The sequence below is a fragment of the Halichoerus grypus genome, chromosome 8, assembly GCF_964656455.1.
Source record: "Halichoerus grypus chromosome 8, mHalGry1.hap1.1, whole genome shotgun sequence".
Lineage (NCBI taxonomy): Eukaryota > Metazoa > Chordata > Mammalia > Carnivora > Phocidae > Halichoerus > Halichoerus grypus.
The window spans coordinates 42,108,521-42,135,941 of record NC_135719.1 but is presented as its reverse complement, the minus strand read 5'-3'; the positions used below and the strand labels follow the sequence as shown (position 1 = coordinate 42,135,941).

The 27,421-nt window shown below is 37.1% G+C and overlaps 1 protein-coding gene and 1 pseudogene across 9 annotated transcripts in view; both read left to right on the top strand.

The window, feature by feature from the left end:
• Nucleotides 1-27,421, top strand: part of NEO1 (neogenin 1) — a 250,853-nt gene that overhangs the window by 121,809 nt on the left and 101,623 nt on the right. For all 9 annotated transcript variants that reach the window (XM_078079123.1, XM_078079125.1, XM_078079120.1 and 6 more), the window contains exons 7-8: nt 17,110-17,264; nt 18,620-18,740. In XM_078079123.1, coding sequence (XP_077935249.1) covers nt 17,110-17,264; nt 18,620-18,740 — 276 coding nt within the window. The remainder of the gene's footprint in view (nt 1-17,109; nt 17,265-18,619; nt 18,741-27,421) is intronic.
• Nucleotides 19,821-25,851, top strand: LOC144382874 (small ribosomal subunit protein uS3 pseudogene; annotated as a pseudogene).

Sequence of the window (27,421 nt, the reverse complement as noted above, 5' to 3'; positions counted from 1 at the left end):
TTCTCCCACCCCAACCCTGTATTTATATTTCTTTTCTTTTTCTTATTTCATTACATTATTAGAACTTCTAGTAGCATGTTGAATAGTCTCATTCATAATGATTCTGAGACAGGAATATAAAACTGATACATCCATTGGTAATATTTATAAAATTTTTAAATGTGAAAACACCTTGACGTAATTATTCCTTCTAGAAATCTAGGCTTCTGAAACTCTTAGACATGTGTACAAAGATCTATGTACAAATATGTACAAAGATGAATATTAAAACACTACTTGTAATAGAAAAATTACAAGCAACCTTAAATGGCCATTGGTAGGAGAATGATTGAATAAATTGTGGTGTAGTCCGACTGTGGACCACTGGGCTGCTGTCAAAAAAGAGATGGTCATAATACTGGTATGTAGAGTTACTAAGAGAGAAACATAAGTTGCAGAAGAGTATTTATTGGCTGATTCATTCTATATTTTAAAGTATGTGTGTGTGTGAGAGAGAGAGAGACAGAGAAATGTGTTTGAAACACATAGAAAAAAAATTGGGGAAGCTTACACACCAAACATATCGATAGTGTTTGGGAAGAGTAGTGGTACTGACAGGTAGTTTGGAGCTTAGTATAGAGGAGGCTTTTTTCTGTTCTTTTATGTATCGTTTACACCTCCTATACTAAATACTTAGCTTTTAAAATTTGAAAATGATGAAAGTAGAGAAGGAGAAAAGAAAACAAAGGACATTCTCAGTCAACAGAAAGAACTACCTGAAATAATACTAGGGAGAAGCAGGGAGCAGACAAATCCAAACTATCTAGTAGTCAGTAAAATTTTCTTAAATAGGCAGTCTATGAACCTCGAAAAAATCAAATGGTACAAAAGTGTATATGGTGCAATAAAATAGCACCTCACACCAATTAGGATAGCTACTTTCAAAAACAAAATGAAACAGAAAATACAAGTTATAGGTAAGGATGTGGAGAAATTGATTGGAACCCTTCTGTACTATTAGTGGGAATGTGTAACCGCTGCGGAAAACAGTATGGTGGTGCCTCAATAAATTAAAAATAGAATTACTGTATGATCCAGCAGTTCCACTCCCAGGATACATACTCAGAAAGAATTGAAAGCACGGTCTCCAGGAGTTAACTGTACATTCATGTTCACAGCAGCATTATTCACAGTAGTTAAAATATTAGAAGCAACCCAGGTGTTCATCTGTGGATGAAGGGACAAGCAAAACATGGTATGTACATACAGGGGAATGTTATTCAGCCTTGTAAAGGAAGGAAGTTCTCACACATGCTTTATAACATGGATGCACCGTGACATTCTGCTAAGTGAAAGAAGCCAGTCCCCAAAAGACAAAATACCGTATGATTCAATTCATATGATGTGCTTAGAGTAGTCAGAATTATAGAGACACAAAGCAGAAGGGTGGTTGCCAGGGGCTTAGGAGGGAAAGAAGAAAAGGGGGTTACTGTTTAATGGGTATAGAGTTTCAGTTTTACAAGATGAAAAGAGTTCTGGAGATGGGTGATGGTGATGGCTGAACAACAATGTGAATGTACTTAATACCACTGAACTGTACACTTAAAAATGGTTAAGACTGTATATTTTCTATAATGTTTATTTTACCATAGTTTTAAAATTTGAGGGAAAAAGTATATGGTAACAAGTCACTGTCCATCTCTCTTTATTTTCCAGTTTCCCAGTTATCCTCTTGTGAGGTAACCAGTGGACCAATCTTCTATATATTCCTCAATGCATCAGTAGTTAGTTATAGCTCTGTCTTTTGAATTCCTGTCTATATAGCACTTACTAAGCATGTCTTTATTATCAGTCTCCCTCACAGCATCCACTAAAATGTCTCTGTAACTTGTAGCTTATTAAATATTTGTTCAGTGATTGAGCAGATGAATGAATTCAGTGGTCCCAGAAGGCACAAGAATTGGGGAGCTCTCTGTGTATATAAATTGTGATGATGTGTACAGTCATCTCTTTTAGTGACCCCTAATGCAGGGTTCTCCCACTTCAGCCTGGCTGAGAGTAATCTGAGAGAGCTTGTTAAAGTGCAGGTTTTGGAGAAACAAACTGAGGGTTCTAGAGGGGAAGGGGGTGGGGGGATGGGTTAGCCTGGTGATGGATATTAAAGAGGGCACGTATTGAATGGAGCACTGGGTGTTATATGCAAACAATGAATCATGGAACACTACATCCAAAACTAATGATGTAATGTATGGTAATTAACATAATAAAATTTTTTTAAAAATGCGGGTTTTGTGGCCTCATCTTTTGCCGTTCTCAAGCATGTGGTGTGAGGCCCAACTACTCAACATTTTTCTAAGGCCCAATACTCAGCTTTGTGTAGCTCTTCAAATAGTCTGTGGATCTCACTCGGAGAAACCTCATCCTAAGTCATTTGTATGCTGCTACAAGGCTTTACAAATTGAGTTCACCTATTTAGGGAGCATTTCTAGTGTATTTATGGTACCAAGTGAAAAGTAATCGTCCTTGAGGCCTTTATACCTTCTCTGTCTAGGTGTGGTACACAGTTAGTGTTCATCATAGTAATATTGTGACACCATGCAAAGATTAAGTATGTTCAACCTTGTTAAGGAAGGGGAGCCTGTATTTAGTAAAGACTTTCGTGAATTCTTCAAAATAAAAAAAAATTACGTGTAGAGCACAGTTTCTCAAATTTAAGGTCTGAAAGGACTGTAAGACCCCAAGTTTGAGAAACATTGCATTGGGATTGAGTTCTGTGATTAGAGTCAACTGGTAAACCTAAGCATGAATGCTAAAATAACATGCGTATTAAAACTTTACATTATCATAAACATTTAAAAGCAAATTTTAAAACTCATGCAGAAAATTCACATACAGTAAAGAATAAATTTATGAACTCCTGTTGGAGAAACAATGGTATAAAACAATAAATCCATGAGAAACTTGAGAATCCTTGAAAAAATTCTTATCCTGAACATCTTTTCTCTTACAGTGCCGATTAATGGAAGTTTTAGAATTCAGGTAACTATCTATTTCAACAAATACACATTGAGCATCTGTTAGGTTTAGGCCATTGGGGTTTTAATGGTAAATAGGGCAGTGATGGCCAAGAATGAGAGGAGAAGTGGGTCAGGAAGTGTTTTTGGTTAAGGTCTGAAGGATGAGTTAAGTTTTAGCTAAATTGAGGGATAGAGTTAAGGAAATGCAATGAAGCTGGAGATATGGGGAAGGATAGAAATATAATCTCAAAGTCATGTGGCAACTGTGTTCAGAATGTTGCTTCATAATTATAATTTCTCCTCTTTCCTTCTGGAGATTAAGGAAAACCGATTCACCTTCACTGGAATGAGAAGCTTTCTTAAGAAATGTTGGAGGGCGGAGGGCTCTAACGCCTTTTGCTCTGTTAGTTGAGCCAGTACGGCATACCGCCCTGAGCGCCGGTCTCATCTGAGCCAGTACTTACAGCAGACTTGTGATTCGATTGTCCAACAACATCCTGAAGGGATTTGAGGCTGTTAAAATGCTTATGTTTTATTTGTTGGTTTTTTTTTTTTAAGAACTTACATGTAATTTTGTGAATTATTGAAAAGAAGCTTAAGAACAGCAAGTGGGCAGTTTAACATAAAATGGGCAGAATTTATTTATTTCTCTACTTAAAGAGCTTTCAATGCTTAAACCTTTAAAATCAAACAATAGAAATTCCAACAATGCAGAGCTAATATAAATAAAAACTGTTATAATCTTCCAAATAACAGCATAATAAAGTAACCTTGAAACATTGGTGTTGGCCCTGCATTGTTTTCTGTTTGAATTAAGTGGCAATTTCCACCGTTGCAAAACAGTGATGGAATTAAGTGATGTTTCCAGTAAAAGAATTTTGCAAGTATAATATGTTTTAGTATTAAATTCTACTTGTGCATTTAGCAATTAAAATTACTCTTGTAATGATGATGGCATTAAAAGGAATAGGGAGCTGTCAAAGAGAATTTGAAGCTTAATTATCTCTTTGGTAACAAAATGCATAATGTTCCATTACAACGCTTATTTTCTTATGGTAATTGACTCATTTGCTCTCTGGTTATCAATTTAACTTCCCAACCACAAACATCTGCTCTTACATTGTGTTTAATTGGTGTGAATACTAGCTACAGAGAAGTTAAAATCCCAAGAACATTTTAGAGACAATATTTTATAATTCATGAAAGGGAAAAGTAAATGATGAATTGAACATTGTGATAATATTTTTCTAATAGTCTTTGAGAATCTGTTTACTAAAAATGCATACTAAAGTTATATTAATTAGATTTTTTTGAAGAGGACTTTGCTATGTTTTCCAGAATTACTTACTCTGCCTTAGGGGGAGTTTCAGTCCTTTAGATTCAAGGAAATATAGCACTTCCTCAGAAACATGGTACCTAATGGTTAAGATTGTAGGCTTTGGAGGTGTTTTTCAGTATGTTACTATTTAATCTAAAGAAGAGGGGCAGGGATGAATTGTGTGTGTGTTTGCTTATAATTTTTAGAATGGAAAGCTAAACCTTAAAACTTTTTAAATGGCTACCTATAGGGGAAGGGAGAGAACGGGTTGGGGAAAACAGGGTTAGAAGCAAGACTTGTTTGAATATACCTTGTTTTTATAGATTTGAGATTTTACAAAGTAATTCTGGAAAAGGGAAAGTAAAATGAAACAAGTGACTCTAAATGTGTATCTAGTTTGTAGTATACTACACAGAAAGCTACAATTCCAAGTGAAAGTTATTATTACAAATTAATTTAAAATAGTAATTGAACCATATATATCTAATGGGATATACTCTAAGGACAAAAAGAACTGCAAAAATCTTCAACTGTCTTCTATTATTATATTGTTGGTGGAGATACTGGTATAGTTATTCTGAGACTATGGAGTACAAGATAAAACCTGTGAGTAATTAAGTTGGTGTCATTGAGAACAGATTTTTAGCATGAGAGAAAAGAGATACAGATGTAAAATTATTAAGATCCAGTTAAAAACCTATAGCCCTGAATTTAATTGGATAACAGAATGAAATCATGATGAATTTTATATTTAAAAAGTACATAATTCCTGGTTTTGTCCACAAGTAGGGCCTAAAAATAGTGACCAGAAGATACTAAAGACTACTAGGGTCCTGTTAGAAAAGGACTTAGGAACTTTCAGTGGACTCAAGCTTCCATTAGTCAGAGGTGGGCTAGTTTGAGAATCAGAAGAATAATAACTTGCATGGATTGAAACAAATCAAATATATTTTAATCCATGAACTCCTAAGAATACTTTTTTAAAAAACCCTTCAATGATTTCCTTCAGTCAGAAGGATGTTAGAGAACCAGACCATTGTTTTGAAAATTGGTAAGTAAAGGGAAAAAATAAAGCATTTATCCTGCTCTTTCTATGAGAGTTATAATTAAGGATAACCAAATAATTGATATGGGGATATTTCTCTTTACAGAAGGAATGATAGAAAAAGAATACTACTATGGCTCAGTCGTGAAGTGTCTGCCTTCGGCTCAGGTCATGATTCCAGGGTCCTGGGATCAAGCCTCCCATCGGGCTCCCTGCTCAGCGGGAAGCCTGCTTCTCCCTTTCCCACTCCCCCTGCTTGTGTTCCCTCTCTTGCTGTGTCTCTCTCTCTCTGTCAAATAAATAAAATCTTTAAAAAAAAAAAAAAAAGAATACTACTATTTTGCAATATCTAAGACTGTTAACATCACAAAAAGAGAGATAATCACACATTATGAACTCTCCTGATTGAAGGACCATGAGACTACTTATGAAGTAGTCTTGAAAAAATAAAAAGAAAGAGCCTAACTCCAATCAAGCTTCTACATTTAACCGCTAAATGCAGGACTAATATGTTAAATCCACCACGGCATGCAGTCAGCAAAAGATAGACTACAGGGAACTTTACAGGACAAATGACTTCTACAGCAAATAAATTGGAAACAAAGATAGGAGATAAAGGAGGAACCCGTAGATTAAAAGAAACATAAGAAACAAATTAATATTAATGAATGCACTTTGTTTGCCCAGTTCAAATAAATCATCCTTTTAAAATGTAGATTGATGATATTGAGAAATTATTGTAGATACCAACCTGATGATGGTATTATAGTTTTGTTTAGAAATGGGAATTTTTGTTTTATAGAGGAACTTACGTAAATACTTATATATAAAATAATGTAATACCTGGGATTTGCTTTCAGAGTAATCTGGGGAAAGACATGGGATGGGTTAGGATGTAAATGAAGCAGCACTAGCCATGAGTTGGTAATTGTTGAAGCTATATGACAGGTACTTGGTGTTTATTATTATTTTCTCTGTAGTAAAAAGTTAAAAAGAGAGAGAGAACATGGGGTTTAAAGTCAAACTGCTTAGGTTCAAAATCCACATCCGTCACTGACTAAGCTTTGTGACCCTGTGGAGCTACTTAGACTCTCTGTGTGTTAGTGTCCTTGTCTGTAAAATGGAAATAATAATACCTAAAGAATAGGGAAATAATGATAATAAGTGGAAAATATTTGTGAATGTTACCCGTTACCATACACCAAATATATAACCTAAAATCCTAAAGTTGCAGTTGATTAGAGATCTTGGTGTGTTTAGGAATAGTTCAGTTGAGTTCTTTATTTAGTATAGGAGCAGACTGAAACCCATGGCCAGCAAATGTCTGCTGGTAGAACCAGAACTCAAGTAGAAGTCTCTTGACTTCAGTCATTGCAGTGTCTTCACAGTAAATCATTATTGAATAATATTCAAATAAACTTAAATATCTGATTTTAAATATCAATATCAAAAATATATTAGTTTTTTCCTGCATCTAAAACTTATTGCACTTCAAATGAAAACTCAAGTTTGTTCTTGTTTGTCTGCTTTCTTTGAGAAGGAATAGATACACTTAACCAAAGATGAGTCTGAATTCATCTGGAATTTAAAAAAAAACTTAATGAACAATGTTAGGAAAATTTTGAGGAAATAAAGGAATAAAAGGAGAGTACTTGTTCTACCAAATATTTAAAAATATATAGTTACAGTCATTAAGTTTGTGGTTCTGGTGCAGGAATAGACAGATCAATGAAACCACTTAGTATCCAGAACTAACTCCCCCTCAAGAGTACTAGGCTTTTAATATTAAAACTGTTTCAAATCAGGTACTGTTATTGGGACTACTGAGGTTGCCATTTAGAAAAATGTAAAGCTGGATACTTGGTAAAGTCCAGATTATTTCATAGACATGCTAGAAGAAAATGCAAGTGAATAGTTTTATAGTATGGAAGCAGGGAAAACCTTTGGAGTAAGAATAGTAAAATATAGATGCCGAAAAAAGGGGGGGAGGACTGATAAATTTTACCACATACAAACTGAAAACTTTGGTAGAACAGGTGCCTTAAGTAAAAGACAAAAGAAAAAACTGAGAAGAAATATTGGCAACATGTATGAGACTATTAGTCTGGGTCCAGTTAGGAGCCAGAAATTACACCAGGAATTTAAACAAGGAAATTTTAGGGCTTCTGGGTGGCTCAGTTGGTTAAGGTCGTTATCCCGGGGTCCTGGGATCGATTCCCACATCAGGCTCCCTGCTTCTCCCTCTCCCTCTGCCCCTCCCCCTGCTTGTGCACTCTCTCTCTCTCTCTCTCTGTGTCAAATAAATAAAATCTTAAAATAAACAAGGAAATTTTAATACCAAGAATTATTAACTAGTAAAAGTGTTTTAACTACTAAAAAGGACAAAGTAGGACTCTAAAGAGTACAGAAATAGTAAATATAAGGATCAGATACTACCTCTAGAGCCGAAGGAGAGAATCAAAAAAGTGAACAAACTTGGATGAGGGCCTCCCTGTAGGAGGTTGCAGTTCAGACCTCAGAGAGGGTATAGTTGCTGCCAGAGGACACAGCCATGGGCCAGGCTGGTCCACAGATCTTCTGGATGCCACGGACCTGAGCACATGGGTGGAAAGTCACCTGCTGGGGTGCCGAGGACTGACTGATGATGAGCAGGAAGTTACTTCTTAAGAGTATACATTCTTTCCCTCCTTTGGCTCCTACCACTTCCTAGGGTTCTGCCTACTCACTGTACTCTTACTCTTCATTAACCCAAATTATAAAGCTTGTCTGGACCTCTTCACAGGACCTGCCCCACTCTAGACAGTATAGTAGGCAAGAAAATGAAAAAAGAGGAAAGCAGATTGGAAAGGAAGAGATGAAACTGTCTCTGTTCACAGACAGCATGATTATTTATGTAGATAATCCCACAATTGTCTATAAAAAGCTGCTAGAACTAATGAGTGAGTTTAGCATGAGCAGAGGATAAAAAGTTAATACATGTAAATCATTTCGCCTCTACATATTAGCAGTGAACAATTGGAAACTAAAAAATTTAAGTACCACTTACAGTAGCACCAAAAAATGTGGAATACTTAGGGAAACACCTAATAAAGTGTGAACAAGATTTGTATATTGAAAACTATGAAATGATGGGAGAAACCACAGAACAAAATAAATGGAGAGGTAACCCATATTCAGGGAAAGGAAGGCTCAATATTGTTAAGATGTCAAGTTGTGACAAATGCAGCATAATCCCAATCAAAATCCCAGCAGGCTAAGCACAATTTAGCTCAACTATTTAAAAAAAAAAAAAAAAGCTGCTGTTGTCATCGTTGCTTTTTTGATAGAACTAACTGACAGTGGAGCTTGCTGCTTTGTGATACAGCACTTTGAAACAGGGATCAGTGAGATCTCTTGTCAAGGAAGTCATATAGGAAATTACAACATTAAGTGGGAGGTTGGACTAGATGATCTGCTCTTAGCCTTCTAATTCAAAGTCTTACTCTGTTATTTATAAGTCAGTGTTTTACAACTTTGGAACAAGGAGAAAGAGAGATACTGGAATATTTAGGCTTTTTCAAATGTACTTAGCTTTTCCCCAAAGATCCTCTCACTCTTTTTCCCACCCTTAAACACTATTACATGCAATGAGGGATATTACAAATGGAGTGTGTTGTATGAGTGAACTCTGTAAGGCCTCTAATGTGACATTTGTATGCCTTTTTAAAAAGTTGTTGTTGTTATTTATCAAGCTGACTGAAAAGAAAAATAATGTCAGTTTTCTCAATTTTTTCAAATTTTGATTATGGTTCTTCCAAAATGGTGTAAGTCTTAGAGAAGTAGTCTTTTAATACTCATTTTTAGATAGCTTAGAATATTCATTTTGTCAATTTCTTCAATATAGTCAATTTATTGACTATATTTATCAAATATTTATCAACAAGGAAACTCAGAAATTATCTTTATAATTATTCTTCTAGTTAATTGTACCAGAATATCAATTCTTAAAGGTACTATGTTCCTATCATATATTTTAAATTTTTAAAAAATTTTTATTTTAAGTAGGCTCCATACCCAATGTGGGACTTGAACTCACGACTGAGATCAAGAGTTGCATACTCTAGGGCGCCTGGGTGGCTCAGTCGTTAAGTGTCTGCCTTCGGCTCAGGTCATGATCCCAGGGTCCTGGGATCGAGTCCCGCATCGGGCTCCCTGCTTGGCGGGAAGCCTGCTTCTCCCTCTCCCACTCCCCCTGCTTGTGTTCCTGCTCTCGCTATCTCTCTCTCTGTCAAATAAATAAATAAAATCTTTAAAAAAAAAAAAAAAAGAGTTGCATACTCTACTGACTGAGCCAGCCAGGCAACCCCTAACATATATTTTATTTTTATTTTTTTTAATTTTATTATGTTAGTCACCATACATTATGTCATTAGTTTTTGATGTAGTGTTCCATGATTCATTGTATGAGTTAACACCCAGTGCTCCATTCAGTACGTGCCCTCTTTAATACCCATCACCAGGCTAAGCCATCCCCCCAACCCCTCCCCTCTAGAACTCTCAGTTTGTTTCTCAGAGTCCATAGTCTCTCATGGTTCGTCTCCCCCTCCGATTTCCCCCCCTTCATTTTCCCTTCCTGCTATCTTCTTCTTCTTTTTTTTTTTTTTTTTAACATATAATGTATTATTTGTTTCAGAGGTACAGGTCTGTGATTCAGTAGTCTTACACAATTCACAGTGCTCACCATAGATAATACCCTCCCCAGTGTCTATCACCCAGCCATCCCATGCCTCTCACCCCCCACCATTCCAGCAACCCTCAGTTTGTTTCCTGAGATCAAGAGTTCCTCATATCAGCGAGATCATATGATACATGTCTTTCTCTGATTGACTTATTTCACTCAGCATAATACCCTCCATTTCTATCCACGTCGTGGCAAATGGCAAGATTTCATTCCTTTTGATGGCTGCATAATATTCCATTGTGTGGAATCACATCTTCTTTATCTATTCATCTGTCGATGGACATCTTAGCTCTTTCCATAGTTTGGCTATTGTGGACATTGCTGCTATAAACATCAGGGTGCACATACCCCTTCGGATCCCTACATTTGTATCTTTGGGGTAAATACCCAGTAGTGTAATGGCTGGGTCGTATGGTAACTCTATTTTCAACTTTTTGAGGAACCTCCATACTGTTTTCTAGAGTGGCTGCACCAGCTTGCATTCCCACCAACAGTGTAGGAGGATTCCCCTTTCTCCACATCCCAGCCAACATCTGTCGTTTCCTGACTTGTTAATTTTAGCCATTCTGACAGGTCTGAGGTGGTATCTCATTGAGGTTTTGATTTGGATTTCCCTGATGCTGAGCGATTGTTGAGCACTTTTTCATGTGTCTGTTGGCCATTTGGATGTCTTCTTTAGAAAAATGTCTGTTCATGTCTTCTGCCCATTTCTTGATTGGATCATTTGTTCTTTGGGTGTTGAGTTTCATAAGTTCTTTATAGATTTTGGATACTAGCCCTTTATCTGATATGTCATTTGCAAATATCTTCTCCCATTCTGTCGGTTGTCTTTTGGTTTGTTGACTGTTTCCTTTGCTGTGCAAAAGCTTTTTATCTTGATGGAGTCCCAGTAGTTCATTTTTGCCCTTGCTTCCCTTGCCTTTGGCGATGTGTCTAGGAAGAAGTTGCTGCGGCTGAGGTCGAAGAGGTTGCTGCCTGTGTTCTCCTTTAGGATGTTGATGGACTCCTGTCTCACATTGAGGTCTTTCAACCATTTGGAGTCTATTTTTGTGTATGGTGTAAGGAAATGGTCCAGTTTCGTTCTTCTTCATGTGGCTGTCCCAATTTTCCCAACACCATTTGTTGAAGAGACTGTGTTTTTTCCATTGGACACTCTTTCCTGCTTTGTCAAAGATTAGTTGACCATAGAGTTGAGGGTCCATTTCTGGGCTCTCTATTCTGTTCCATTGATCTATGTGTCTGTTTTTGTGCCAGTACCGTACTGTCTTGATGATGACAGCTTTGTAATAGAGGTTAAAGTCCAGAATTGTGATGCCACCAGCTTTGCTTTTCTTTTTCAACATTCCTCTGGCTATTCGGGGTCTTTTCTGGTTCCATACAAATTTTAGGATTATTTGTTCCATTTCTTTGAAAAAAGTGGATGGTATTTTGATGGGGATTGCATTGAATGTGAAGATTGCTCTAGGTAGCATTGATATCTTCACAATATTTGTTCTTCCAATCCATGAGCATGGAACATTTTTCCATTTCTTTGTGTCTTCCTCAATTTTCTTTCATGAGTATTTTATAGTTTTCTGAGTACAGATCCTTTGCCTCTTTGGTTAGATTTATTCCTAGGTATCTTATGGTTTTGGGTGCAATTGTAAATGGGATTGACTCCTTAATTTCTCTTTCTTCTGTCTTGGTGGTGGTGTATAGGAATGCCACTGATTTCTGTGCACTGATTTTATATCCTGCCACTTTACTGAATTCCTGTATGAGTTCTAGCAGTTTTGGGGTGGAGTCTTTTGGGTTTTCCACATAAAGTATCATATCATCTGCAGAGAGTGAGAGTTTACTTCTTCTTTGCCGATTCGGATGCCTTTTATTTCTTTTTGTTGTCTGATTGCTGTGGCTGGGACTTCTAATACTATGTTGAATAGCAGTGGTGATAGTGGGCATCCCTGCCTCATTCCTGACCTTAGGGGGAAAGCTCTCAGTTTTTCCCCATTGAGAATGATATTTGCTGTGGGTTTTTCATAGATGGCTTTTATGATATTGAGGTATGTACCCTCTATCCCTATGCTCTGAAGAGTTTTGATCAAGAAAGGATGCTGTACTTTGTCAAATGCTTTTTCTGCATCTATTGAGAGGATCATATGATTCTTGTTCTTTCTTTTGTTAACGTATTGTATCACTTTGATTGATTTGTGGGTGTTGAACCAACCTTGCAGCCCAGGGATGAATCCCACTTGGTCGTGGTGAATAATCCTTTTAATGTACTGTTGGATCCTATTGGCTAGTATTTTGGTGAGAATTTTTGCATCCATGTTCATCAAGGATATTGGTCTGTACTTCTCCTTTTTGATGGGGTCTTTGTCTGGTTTTGGGATCAAGGTAATGGTGGCCTCATAAAACGAGTTTGGAAGTTTTCCTTCCATTTCTATTTTTTGGAACAGTTTCAGAAGGATAGGTATTAATTCTTCTTTAAATGTTTGGTAGAACTCCCCTGGGAAGCCATCTGGCCCTGGGCTTTTGTTTGTTGGGAGATTTTTGATGACTGCTTCAATTTCCTTAGTGGTTATAGGTCTGCTCAGGTTTTCTATTTCTTCCTGTTTCAGTTTTGGTAGTTGATACTTCTCTAGGAATGCATCCATTTCTTCCAGATTATCTAATTTGCTGGCATAGAGTTGCTCATAATATGTTCTTATAATTGTTTGTATTTCTTTGGTGTTGGTTGTGATCTCTCCTCTTTCATTCATGATTTTGTTGATTTGGGTCATTTCTCTTTTCTTTTTGATAAGTCTGGCCAGGGGTTTATCAATCTTGTTAATTCTTTTAAAGAACCAGCTCCTGGTTTCATTGATCTGTTCTACTGTTCTTTCGGTTTCTATTTCATTGATTTCTGCTTCGATCTTTATTATTTCTCTTCTCCTGCTGGGTTTAGGCTTTTTTTGCTGTTTTTTCTCCAGCTCCTTTAGGTGTAGGGTTAGGTTGTGTATTTGAGACCTTTCTTGTTTCTTGAGAAAGGCTTGTATTGCTACGTGCTTTCCTCTTAGGACTGCCTTTGCTGCATCCCAAAGATTTTGAACAGTTGTGTTTTCATTTTCATTGGTTTCCATGAATTTTTTTAATTCTTCTTTAATTTCTTGGTTAACCCATTCATTCTTTAGTAGGATGCTCTTTAGCCTCCATGTATTTGAGTTCTTCCCGACTTTCCTCTTGTGATTGAGTTCTAGTTTCAAAGCATTGTGGTCTGAAAATAGGGAATGATCCCAGTCTTTTCGTACCAGTTGAGACCTGATTTGTGACCTAGGATGTGATCGATTCTGGAGAATGTTTCATGGGCACTCGAGAAGAATGTGTATTCTGTTGCTTTGGGATGGAATATTCTGAATATATCTGTGAAGTCCATTTGGTCCAGTGTGTCATTTAAAGTCTTTATTTCCTTGTTGATCTTTTGCTTAGATGATCTGTCCATTTCAGTGAGGGGGGTGTTAAAGTCCCCCACTATTATTGTATTGTTGTCGATGTGTTTCTTTGCTTTTGTTATTAATTGCCTTATATAATTGGCTGCTCCCATGTTAGGGGCATAGATATTTACAATTGTTAGATCTTCTTGTTGGATAGACCCTTTAAGTAGGATATAGTGTCCTTCCTCATCTCTTATTACAGTCTTTCATTTAAAATCTAATTTGTCTGATATAAGGATTGCTACCCCAGCTTTCTTTTGGTGTCCATTAGCATGGTAAATGGTTTTCCACCCCCTCACTTTCAAATCTGGGGGTGTCTTTGGGTCTAAGATGAGTCTCTTGCAGACAGCATATCGACGGGTCTTGTTTTTTAATCCAATCTGATAGTCTGTGTCTTTTGATTGGGGCATTTAGCCCATTTACATTCAGGGTTAACTATTGAAAGATATGAATTTAGTGCCATTGTATTGCCTGTAAGGTGACTGTTACTGTATATTGTCTATGTTCCTTTCTGGTCTATGTTGCCTTTAGGCTCTTAGGACCCCTTTCAATATTTCTTGTAGGGCTGGTTTTGTGTTTGCAAATTCCATTAGTTTTTGTTTGTCCTGGAAGCTTTTTATCTCTCCTTCTATTTTCTTTTTTTTTTTTTTTAAGATTTTATTTATTTATTTGACAGAGAGAGACAGTGAGAGAGGGAACACAAGCAGGGGGAGTGGGAGAGGGAGAAGCAGGCTTCCCACCGAGCAGGGAGCCTGATGTGGGGCTCGATCCCAGGACTCCGGGATCATGACCTGAGCCGCAGGCAGACGCTTAACAACTGAGCCACCCAAGCGCCCCTCTCCTTCTATTTTCAATGACAGCGTAGCTGGATATAATATTCTTGGCTGCATATTTTTCTCCTTTAGTGCTCTGAATATATCAGGCCAGTCCTTTCTGGCCTGCCAGGTCTCTGTGGATAGGTCTGTTGCCAGTCTAATGTTTCTACCACTGTAGGTTACAGATCTCTTCTCCCGAGCTGCTTTCAGGATTTTCTGTTTGTCTCTGAGACTTGTAAGTTTTACTATTAGATGTTGGTGTGTTGCCCTATTTTTATTGATTTTGAGGGGGTGTTCTCTGTGCCTCCTGGATTTTGATGCCTGTTTCCTTCCCCAAATTAGGGAAGTTCTCTGCTATAAATTGCCTTCAGTATACCTTCTGCCCCTCTCTCTCTTCTTCTTCTGGGATCCTAATTATTCTAATATTGTTTCATCTTATGGTATCACTTATCTCTTGAATTCTGCCCTCGTGATCCAGTATTGTTTATCTCTCTTTTTCTCAGCTTCTTTATTTTCCATCATTTGGTCTTCTATATCACTGATTCTCTCTTCTGCCTCATTTATCATAGCAGTTACAGCCTCCATTTTTTATTGCACCTCATTAATAGCCTTTTTGATTTTGAGTTGGTTAGATTTTAGTTCTTTTATTTCTCCAGAAAGGGTTTCTCTGATATCTTCTGTGCTTTTTTCAAGGCCAGCTAGTAGCTTTAAAATCTCTGAACTCTAGTTCTGACATCGTACTAATGTCTGTATTGAGTATGTCCCTGGCAGTCGGTACTGCCTCTTGTTCTTTTTTTTGAGGTGATTTTTTCCATCTTGTTATTTTGTCCAGAGGAGAATAGATGAATGAGAGAACAAAATGCTAATGGTAGCAACGACCCCAGAAAAATATACACTAAACAAATCAGAAGAGACCTGAAACCAGGGGAAAAGAAAGGGAAAGAAAGAAGAAAAAGATAAAAAAAAACAGGAACAGAATATGATCAAATATGATCAAAAAAAAAATATATGATCAGGCTGGTGCATAGATCAGTGCCACACACTGGATTTTGGGCGTATTTTGGTCTATTAGAAGAAAGTGCCTCCCAAAACTTTAAAGAAAGAAAAACTTATGTACGTACAAAAATAAGGGTAAATACGATGAAGGGATGGAATATGACTGTAAAGATGAAAATTATAAAAGATTTTATAAAAGGAATTGATAAGAAGTTGGTTGAAAAAAGAAATAAGAGGATTTAAAAAAAAAAAAAAGGGAGAGAATGTGATCAGGCAGGAGACTAGAACAAAGCCATACACAAGAGATTTAGGGTATAGCTTGGTCTGTTAGAAGAAACTGTATCCCAAAATTTTAAAGAGAGAACAACTTATATATATATATATATATATATATATACCAAAAATAAGGTTAACTACTATGAAGGGATAGAATATGACTCTAAAAATGAAAAATAAAAAAGATTTTTTAAAAAAGGGATTGATAAGAATTTGGTCGAAAAAGGGAAAAAGAAAATTAAAAAAATTAACTTTGAAAGACTAAAGAATCATGGGAAAAAAGCCATGGATTCTGTATGCAGTATTCCCCTAGTGCTGGAGTTCTGCCGTTCTCATTGGTTGGTAAACTTGGTCTTGGCTGGCTGTTCTTGCTGATCTTCTGGGGGAGGGGCCTGTTGCTGTGGTTCCCAAATGTCTTTGCTGGAGGCGGAATTGCTCCGCCCTTGCCGGGTCGGGCTAAGTAATCTGCTCGGGTTTGCTCTTGGGAGCTTTTGTTCCTGCAAGCTTTTGGTGCAGCTTTGGATGATGAGAGTGAAAATGGTGGCCTCCCAATCTCCACCCCGGAGGAGCCGAGAACTTGGGGCCCGCTCGTGAGTGAGCCCCAGAGAAAAGCAGTCAGTCACTCCCATCTCCCCCATCTCCTGTGACGGAGCGTTTCTGTCTCTCGCACACGACCCCGTGTGGAGTCTCCAAACCCAGCAGATCCCTGTGGTGCGCTCCTGCGTCGCTCCTCCCGGGGGAGGAAGGGGAGTCTCCCTGGATCTGCCCCTTGTTGGGTCCCTGCTGGAAGAGCAGTGGCCCGACTATGCCGCGGATCATGGTTTCTGGCAACCTGGGGCTGAGAGCCCACTCCTTGGCTCCATCTCTGCAGCCAGCTTCCCCACTCCGGTACCTGGGAGCTCTGCTGCACTCAGGCCCCCCCCCCCCCGGTCTTTCTGTGACCCCGAGGGTCCTGAGACCATACTGTCCCAGCGAGGGTTCCACCCTCCACTTAGCCACTGGAGCAACATCCCTCAGCAAAGCCGACTTCTAAAAGTTCCGATTTTGTGCTCTGCTGCTCTATCACTTGCCAGTAGCAGCTGATGGAGGCCCCCTCCCCCGCCATCTATCCTCCCTAATATCGCCTCGGATTCACTTCTCCCCACGTCCTACCTTCCAGAAGTGGTCGCTTTTCTGTTCAGAGAGTTGCTGCTATTCTTTTCTTCAATCTCCTGTTGAGTTTGTAGGTGTCCAGAGTGGTTTGATCCCTATCTTGCTGAATTCCTGGGACCAGACGAAATTTAGGTCTCCTACTCCTTTGCCATCTTGCTCCTCCCCTCCTCCCTAACATATATTTTAAATATATATTTGTTATATGCTTTTGTAAAAATATGTGAAAGCCTCAAATAATAAGCAAAAATCCTGTAAATTCTAGGATTTAAAAAAAATGCTTGAAATATGAACAGCTATTTTTATTTTTATTAACATCTTAATTTCCTTTCTGTTTTAAAGCCCAACCTGAATTCCTGAAACAGCCTACTAATATATATGCTCACGAATCAATGGATATTGTATTTGAATGTGAAGTGACTGGGAAACCAACTCCAACCGTGAAGTGGGTCAAGAATGGGGATATGGTTATTCCAAGTGATTACTTTAAGATTGTAGTAAGTATTTTTCAAAGGACACTTATCTCCCAAACCTTTAAATGTCTTTAAATGTAATCTCTAAGAGATCTGTTGTGTTATATATATACTAGTTTATGTACTGCAGATGAAGACAGGAAAATACACATAGAATGTAATCTTTTCATTAGCTGATGAGAAAGCTGAGCCTAGATGTATTTTGGTATCCTATATAAGATCAAATAGCAAGTCAGTAGTTGAACTAAGCGTAACGTCCAAATCTCCTGACCAACAGTCTGGTATTCCAACTCAAACATGCTAGTACTCTTATTAAACACAGTTGTCACTATTTTCTTGGTAATGATTATGCTGTGTGTGCACCAGTTGTCTTCATAGCTCTCCATTCAAAGAACAGAAATCTGTCCTTCATATACTGATGCCCAGGCCTTTCAAAAGAAGTATGACCCAGGGTTGGACGATTGTGATGATAGATAAAAAGATTCTTAAGAAGTAAATAGCATTAAATGTATTTAAGAATACTCAGCCATTATTGCTTTTTATTTGATATATGGTTAAATGCTTAGTAAATATTGTCTACTATTATTATTATAATTATCTAAATCCTAGTAATAAAATTATCTAAGTTTTGGTAATAAGGATTAATATATTAAGGTGTATACATGGCATTCATAGAAATAATCAGAAGTAATTATGGTTGTTACTGATGTAATGTCTTATAAATTTTTCATATAAGTAATTCATTCTTAGTAGGAATATATTTTCTATTTTGAAATGCATAATCTCATATGTTACAAAAAGTAATTCACAAGTATATTTAACTCTAATTAAAAAGCAATGTGTTACAGCTAAATGAGCATTTTTACTCTTTTATCAGTTTCATATTATTCTTAAAAATCTTAAAACCATATTAAATTAATAACAATATTTGACATTTATATAGTTCTTTGTAATTTAAGGGAAGTTTGTATTTGTGCATCCTCATTTAACTTATTGTAGATTAATCTGTTAGAACTAATGATATTAGAGATAATTTTAAGAAAATGCCTTGAATTCACAAATTCAGACTTTTACTATAGTCACATGGTATTGTATGTCAGATATTTTTCCAACCAAAGGTGTAGGTCTGCGAACACTGTGGATATTACTTTCCATAAGGATTATGTTCTTAATTAGTTACCGTGTTTCCTGTTCTAGTCAGTTAAATCAGTACCTTGTCAATAAAATTGAGTTAACAGGTACATAGATAGATAATATTTAGTAGCTGAATCATACAATTTTACTTATTTTTTTCTCCTCAGAATGAGTATATCCTTGGGATTTTGAACTAATGTTCCTCAGTCAAATCATAAAATTTTATTTATGTTTTTCTTTCTCAGAAGGAACATGATCTTCAAGTTTTGGGTCTGGTGAAATCAGATGAAGGGTTCTATCAATGCATTGCTGAGAATGATGTTGGAAATGCACAAGCTGGAGCCCAACTGATAATCCTTGAACATGGTAAGAGGGGCTGAAATAGTAAAATGAAAGAGGCTGTGTTTGAGGAACTAGTATCTATCACAGTACCTATTACTCTAGGATACCTCATGATTAATAACCCGTTTCTAAAGACTAGTATATGGCATAGCTAAGAGGAAAAGAAAGCACTCTAAATATTTCCTACTGCTTAAAATGACCTAGAAACACAGTTTTGGATAATACTGAAAAGAACTGAACAACTACAGTCTTACACAAATGAATGTTCTTTATATTTCAGTCATTTTAATCTCACAAATATATTTCTGCACTATTAAAATAGAAAAACTTAAAGTACTTTTTATTTTGCACTGAGCTTTTCCAAAATAAAAATAACATGCCTTTTTAATTATCACACATACAAAAGATGCTTATTATAAATTCAGACAACATTGAAAAGTAAAAAGGGAAAAGCCCTAGCCTTTATCAGTCATTCACTTCTGGGAAAACCACACAATAATTTGAGCAGATAATCCTGACTATAAAGAACTATTAACCTTAACAGAATTAGAGTAACAAGGGGTGGGCTGGCAAGAAGTAAAAACAACTCTAGTGAATATAAGAATGGCAGATATAAAGAGCAGTCACAAGTTGTAGGTCTGAGAGAGAGTGTTAAGCTCCTCAGGACTGAGATCCAGACTGTGTTGGAGAGAGTGTGGCCATGTTTTACTGGCCAACAGAGAAGTTGCTGTGCTGTTGAACCCTGCTCAGAACCCAAGGTCTGGTATGCTAGGCAGCCAGTCACAAGGAGGTGTCTCCCTGAAGGCATTCTGCTACAAAACCACCTGAGGGGTTGGGGTGTTGGGAGAAGCTGCTCTCCAGCTGATAAAATTTAAAACATGTCCTCTGCAAAGAAAAGGATAGATAAAGGGCTCATCTTAATTTTTGCAGAGCAGGCAATGAAGGATGAATTTGGAATTGAGGGGCAATAAATTGATAATGGCACATGCTCCAAATCCTGCCTTCTAGGAGTACTGCATATGAACATGCTCAGATGTGTATATGGTTTGATAACGCATTTTCTTGGAACAACATGCTGTGAACATCTTCTCATGTCAATAAATATATAGATCTATATCAACATTTTCCATCGTTGAACAGTTTATTTGCACTTTGTTTTGTGTAAGTGATTCCCTATTGGTTAACTTTTAAATTGTTTCCTTTGTTTTACTATTATGAACAATGCTATGCTGAACTTCCTTATATGATTATTTTCTCATACTAAATTACTAGAAGTTGAATTGTTGGATAATCTGTGTCAAATTGATAAGGATACCTGTTGGATGTATTATTTATTTGTTTTAGCAAGAAGAGCATTTTTCATTTTGTGCAGTTCTCAAGAATATATGAAAAAGATAGTGCTTTAGACATGTAGTCTGGTGTCTGAGTCAGATTAAGTTCAGGTTCCAGTTTGGCCCCAGCTATATAGCCTCGCTGCAGAAGGTAATTGGTAAAGATAGTGCCTACTCTGGCTTTTCACTAAAGTAGCATACAGGATTTTTATAAGCTCTTTCTTGAAAATGTATTTGAGAGTAGTATTATAAAAAGGAATAAAATACTAGAGCTGCTCTTTTTTCTTCCTGTGTTTGTGATTATACCTTTCCCTATTTATTGAAAAGGATTAAGAGAAACTTGTCCTTTTCCGTCTTGCCAAATGCCTGAGTATGATTGCCAAATCAGGCACTAAGGTAGATAAGCTATTTCTTTTTATTAGTGGCAGTGGTCTTCCTTGGTAAAATTTGTGGATCTCTTGGGGTGATTTACATGGAACTAAATAAAGGAATTTCAGTATATCTATGTTTGGAATTACCATTACAGGTTTAACTCTAATAGCATAAATGGTTGGCTATGCTAGGAGGTCTCTAAACTAATCCTAATTGGGTTTTCCTCTGAAAATGTTTGGATAGCATAATTATAGTTGCAGTGTGTGTTTTTTCCTTTTTGAGACAACAGACATTTTTTGGCTGGCAGAAGTTTTTAGTAACCTTGTCAGGGATGGATTATAAGAAAGACTCATGTTACTAATTTTGCTGTTTTAATTTGCAAGATAAATATTTATGTGGGAAAGCTAAAAGAGAATATAACAATTTATAAGGTCTGATCTCTGTTTTTTTAGAGTTTATAATATTATAAAGGATGTAAGAGATGTGTACAATTTAATACCCAGTCCATAATTGTTATTTTTATAATACAAATAAAGCAGCATACAATTTGGAAGAGAGGAATTCTTTCTGTGTGATCAGGGAAGCTTTTTCATAGAAAGTGTCCCCTTTGTAATAGACCTTGAATTATAAGATTTCCAGGTGTTAAAAAGAGGGTTTGGGTCAGTATGGAAATAGAACACTTGTATTCCTTTAGGAAGTTAGCCTGTGAAGGCAGAATAGGATCAGATTGATCATGGCCTTGATTGTAAAGAGTCAAATACAATACTGTAGTGAGGCAGTCTGATACAAAGTCAGGTTTAATTAGAAGAAGTTCATTTGAGGGGCACCTGGGTGGCTCAGTTAAGTGTCCAACTCTTGGTTTCAGCTCAGATCATGATTTCAGGGTCATGAGATCAAGCCCCACGTTGGATACCACAGAGTCTGCTTGAGATTCCCTCTCCCTATGCCCCTCCCCCTGCTTGTGCATACCCTTGCTTTCAAATAAATACAAAATCTAAAAAAAAAAGTCCATCTGAATTAAAATGAAAATTAAAAGCCAAAAAATAGAAAATAAAAATACAATCATTCCACACACAAAAAAAGGAGAAGAAGGCAGATTGGAGGAGGCAGCTAGTTGAAGGAATATCGTTACAAGAGGCCATTGTGAGATAAGTAGTTATACTAGAAAAATAGAAAGGATTCTAATAAGATATTAGTGATTTATCTAATCCAGACTTTATTGACTGATTGAATATTCAGCATTGTTATAGAGAAGTCAGGGATACTTCCCAGGTTTTCTCTGGGTGACTGGAAGAGTTGTGATGCCTTTCCAAAACAGAAAAGGAAGGTGAATCAAAGTGGAAGGGGAACTTCTACTCAGCATGTAAAGAGTGGCACATAACATCCCACTCTTATCTACAATAACAAGCTAGATGATCTACAAAATCATAATTTCTCTGAGCCCATCAGAGAGCTCAGCTTGCAAAGCAGCCAAGTAACCTAAATTCCAAAGAATTGCACACCCCATTGCCCCCATAGAATGGGTCATTAATTCTTTGACCTTTGGCAGAGCATGAGAGAAAGAAATGGCTTCCATAAAAGTGGATAAGAAGAAATTGACTGGGGCGCCTGGGTGGCTCAGTCGTTAAGCATCTGCCTTTGCTAGGGTCATGATCCCAGGGTCCTGGGATAGAGCCCCGCATCAGGCTCTCTACTCTGCGGGAAGCCTGCTTATCCCTCTCCCACTCCCCCTGCCTGTGTTCCCTCTCACACTGTGTCTCTCTCTGTCAAATAAATAAATAAAATATTAAAAAAAAAGAAGAAATCGAAAAAGTTTTAATTGATTGTTAAAGACTCAATATGAACTACTTTGGAGTACTTGAGGGCCCCAGATGAAAGGGGAGTTCATACATGCTTGCAAATACATTTCCCTGGAACTCCACAGGGAGCAAGGCAGAGACCTGAGAAGTCATTTTCGTGGTGAAGAGGTGAAAGAGGTAATCTGTGGCACCTGGGAGATAGGTGCAAGGCCCCTCTCATTTACTCAGATTCCTTTAAGCCTCAAACCAGTGAGGGAGGGGCAGAAAGCCTTATTTCATAAATTTCTGGGGGGAGATTAGAAGCAAAACCTTTCTGCTTCTGGAGGGAAGAACCCTTTGGTGCACAGGGCCTACCTAATACTGAGGCTGGACAGGGACAGCTGAAAATCCTACTTGCCCTACCACCAAGTAACAGACAAAAGCTTTCCATGGGTGTTATACTTAACTAATGAATCATTGAACACTACATCAGAAACTAATTATGAACTATACAGCGACTAACTGAGCATAAAAAAAAAAGAAGAATATAGAGAAATCCCTGTGTGGTAGAGGTATGCAGAAATGGTTGAAAGCTGAGAGGAAAACAGGTAAATTGAGAAAAACTCTCCAGCTCTTCATCTCTCTTCTTTTGCACAAGATAATGGTAGGTCCACCATTAGAAGAATTTGAAAACTGTGGTGTGCTAAAGGTAACTAAAACAACAGTAAAATCTGTACCAAGCTCAGTTCCTTTCTAAATTGACTTAACCTGTCCACACTAATGGCTTGACAGAATATACATGCCGTGTTCCAAGTATAAATAATAATTATCTCAGTCTCTGCTATTCTGTACACCATGCCTAGCATTCAGTCAAAAATTATTGGACATAAACAGAGCAAGGGAAAACTGGCACATTGTTGAGGGATCAACAAAAAGGAGACCCAGATATTGGAACTATCAGGGACTTTAATTATTATTGGTATGTTAAAGGATTTAGTGGAAAAAGTAGATAACTTGAATGAACCAGAGGAGGAATTTTGGCAGAAAGATGGAAACCATAAAGAGTTTGAAGATACTTCTATTTGTCCAGAGAGTGAAAGCGTTCTATAACTGAGGAAGGGAAATTAGAAAAAACAATGGTATCAGAGATGAAGTATTTACTCAGGGTGATCAGGAGACTCAACACAGCTGAGGAAATAGCCGATCAACTTGAAGATAGTTCAGTATAAATTATTTAAACTGAAATAAAAGATAAAGAGAGGTCGAACAGAATATCTAAGATGGGAAAATAAAAGATGGTATAACATAAATAAATTGGTGTCTCACAAAGAAAAGAGAACAAGAACAGAACAGGAAAAAAAATATTTAAATAGATAATGGCCAAAATTTTTAAAAAATAAACAAGATCATATTACAGATCAAAGAAGAAGAAGCTCAGACAGTCCCAAGTATGCTAATAATAATAATAGGTAGTAGTAATAAAAGAAAACACACCTATACACATCATAGTTAAACTACTGAAAACCAGGGGCACCTGGGTGGCTCAGTCGGTTAAGCATCTGCCTTCAGCCCAGCCCATGATCCTGGGGTCCTGGGATTGAGCCCCGTGTCAGGCTCCCTGCTCAGTGGGGAGTCTGCTTGTCCCTCTTCCTCTGCGCCACCCTCCCCCCCAGTCGTGCTCTCTCTCTCAGTCTCACTCTCTCTCAAATAAATAAATAAAATCTTAAAAAAATATAAACTATTGAAAACCAAACATAATGAAGTCTTGAAGACAGCCAGAAAATTTTAACAAGACACAGAGGACTTTTTCCTTTCCATGCCGCACAGTGGCAGGATGGTGGTAAAGATTTCTAAGAAGAGGAAGTTTGTCACCAGTGGCATCTTCAAAGCTGAACTGCACGAGTTTCTGACTTGGGGGCTAACTACTCTGGAGTGGAGGTCCAACTTACACTAACCAGGACTGAAATCATTAACTTAGCCACCAGGATGCAGAATGTTCTTGCTGAGGAGGGCCGGCTGATCCAGGAATTGACCGCTGTGGTTCAGAAGAGGTTTGACTTCCCTGAGGGCAATGTGGAGCTTTATGCTGAAAAGGTGGCCACAAGAGGTCTGTGTGCTATTATCCAGGCAGAGTCTCTGTTACAAACTCCTAGGAAGCCTTGCTGTGTAGAGGGCCTGCTGTGGTGTGGTGTGCTGTGGTCCATCATGGAGAGTAGGGCAAAGGCTGTGAGGTCATGGTGTCTGGGAAACTCTAAGGACAGAGGGTTAAATCCATGAAGTTTGTGGATGGCCTGATGATTCACAGTGGGGACCCTGTTAACTATTATGTTGACACTACCGTGTACCATATGCTGCTCAGACAGGGTGTGCTGAGCATCAAAATGAAGATCATGCTTCCCCAGGATCCAAGTGGTAAGACTGGCCCTAAGAAGCCCCCACCTGACCATGTGAGCGTTGTGGAACCCAAAGATGAGATATTGTCCACCACCCCCATCTTGGAACAGAAGAGTGGGAAGCCACAGCCAGACCCACAGTCTCCTTGGCAGCTGGATCTGGAGTCTGGCTATTACTCTGTAAAGACCCTTAATAAAATCTTTGAAAAAGCCACATGGCCTGAATAGATTGTACATTCAGTATTAGAACTGAGAATTCTATTGCCCAAAGGGAACATGACTTCATTTATTCTTAGGGCTGCCTGGCTCATGATACTCCTGTGTTTTCCCTGAAATCCTTGGTTTCAACTGTGATTGTGAGGCAAGAGCCAGAATAGGAGGACCTACGCAAAGTTAACCAGAGGGATATCCTGTGGGGAGGTAACTGTGGCGATGGTGAAGGCTGATTGCTAACAGGACAGCACCTTGATTAATTCACTGCAGTTTGGGTTTATAGGTTTAGAGAGGGACATATTTAAAATGGTTTTCTTTACTTCATGTATAAGGAAATCTGTATTGCACATAGACAATAAATATAATGCTCATTAAGAAAAAAAAAAAAGACACAGAGGAACAAAGATAAAAAATTACAGCTGACATTTTACCAGAAATGGTGCAAGCCAGAAGACAGTGGAGCGGCACTTTTAAAGTCCTAAGAGGGAAAAAAAAAAAAAAAAGTCAACCCAAATAATATACCTAGCAAATATATCTTTCAAAAATGAACGTGAAATAGCTTTTCAGAACAAAAGCTGAGAAAATTCATTGTCAGCAGACCTGTGCTATAAGAAAGTTAAAGTTCTTTAGGCAGAAGTACTTGACAGAAACTTGCAGGGTCTTCAAAAGGAAACAAACAGGCCAGAATGGTTTAAAAACAAAAAAATAAATATAAAATTCTTTCTTATTTTCATCACTTTAAGAGGTAATTTCCTATCTAAATAGGAGAGCACCAACCTTTTCAGCAAAGGGCTAGACAGTAAATATATTAGATTTTGTGGGCCAGTATCTGTCACAGCCACTCAACTCTGCCCTTGTAGCGTCAGATCAGCCATATTATAAATCAAACTACCTTGACTTCCTGGAAAACTTTATTTGCAAATAAGAGGTGGCATGTCCTTGTTTGCTGATCTCTGACCTAGAAAAATAGTTTATAGCATATAAATTTAAAATATATGACAAAACGGAGTGAAGTTTTTAGCAAAAACTTTTTTTAGCAAGAAATTACTGTAGAATTGAAAATAGTTTATAACAAATATAATAGAAAAAATATAAAATATCAATATAGTAGTTTCTAGTATATAAGTGTAATAGAAAAATATATATAAAAATATTAAATAGAAAAATAGCTTATAACCTATAAAATTAAAATATATGACAAAGCAGTGAAGTTTTTAACAAAAACTTTTTTTTAACAAAAAAATTACAGTAGAATTGAAAATAAACTTGTAAGATCCTTGTATCACATATCAGATCATAATATATGAAGTAGACTGTGATCATTTAAAAATGCCTGTCATAAAACTTAGGGGACCTACTAAAAAGTAGAGAAAGATTTGGCTAATAAGTCAATAGTGGAAATACAGTGGAATCTTAAGAATTAATCAATCTAAAAGAAGTAAGGAAAAGAGAAAAAGGAAAAAATAAATGGGACAAATAAAAACGAGCAAGACAGTAAATTTGAATCTATATCAATTATTGCATTAAATATAAATCCTTTAGGGCTTAAAACAGGTCTCAAAACATTTAATAGCATTTAAATCATCCAAAGTATATTCTTTGACTTCAATGGCATTAAACTAAAGCTCAATAACAGATACTGGAAAATCCTCAAATATCTGGGAATTAAACAGCCTTCTAAATAATACATGGGTCAAAGAACAAGTCACAGGAAATTAGAAGCTATTTTGAACTGAATGAAAATGAAAATACAACTTATCAAAATTTGTGGAATGCAGTTAACATAGTGTTTTGAAGGAAACTTTATTTATTATTATTATTTTTTAGATTTTTTTATCCTAGAGAGAGAGCATGAGTGGGAGGGGCAGAGGGAGAGGGAGAGAGAATCCCAAGCAGACTCTGTGCTGAGCACGGTGCCCAATCTCACAACCCTGAGATCAGGACCTGAACCAAAACAGTTGGATGCTTAACCAACTGCACCACCCAGGCGCCTTTTGAAGGAAGCTTTTAAAAGCTAGATAAAAAAGAGCAAATTAAATCTAGAGCATTCAGAAGAAGAAAATGATAAAAAAAATAAATGAAATGGAAAACAAAGTAAATGAAACCAAGGGTGGTCCTTTGAAAAGATCAATTTAATTGGAATGTGTTTAACCACTCCAATCAAGAAAAACAAAATTACCAATATCAAGAATGAAGAATCCTATACAAATCCTATAGACTTTAAGAGGATATAAGGGAATATTAGGAACAACTTTATGCCAATAAGTTTAAAAAAGAAGGTAATAGAGCTGGTTTGTTCAGGATGTAAAGCATCAGTTTAAGATGTGTTGGGTTTAGGTTATAATAGAAAACTAGGTAAAAATGTCTAGAATCAGAGGGCAGTTCATGTCAGACGATCAGGAAAGAGGTTGAAGAAGAGAACAACAGGCTTTGGTTTTGATAAATTTTAAGAGTTTTAACCAAACTCTTGTTACAAATTAAGGCAGCTAAGTATTTTATTTTTTTATATGTAGAGAATATTGTGTTCCCAGTTTTTATGTGGTAGTCTTTTACAGTATTGTAAATTAAAACTCCTTAACTCTCTCTTTAGTAAATGGAGTTATAAGGGATCATATATT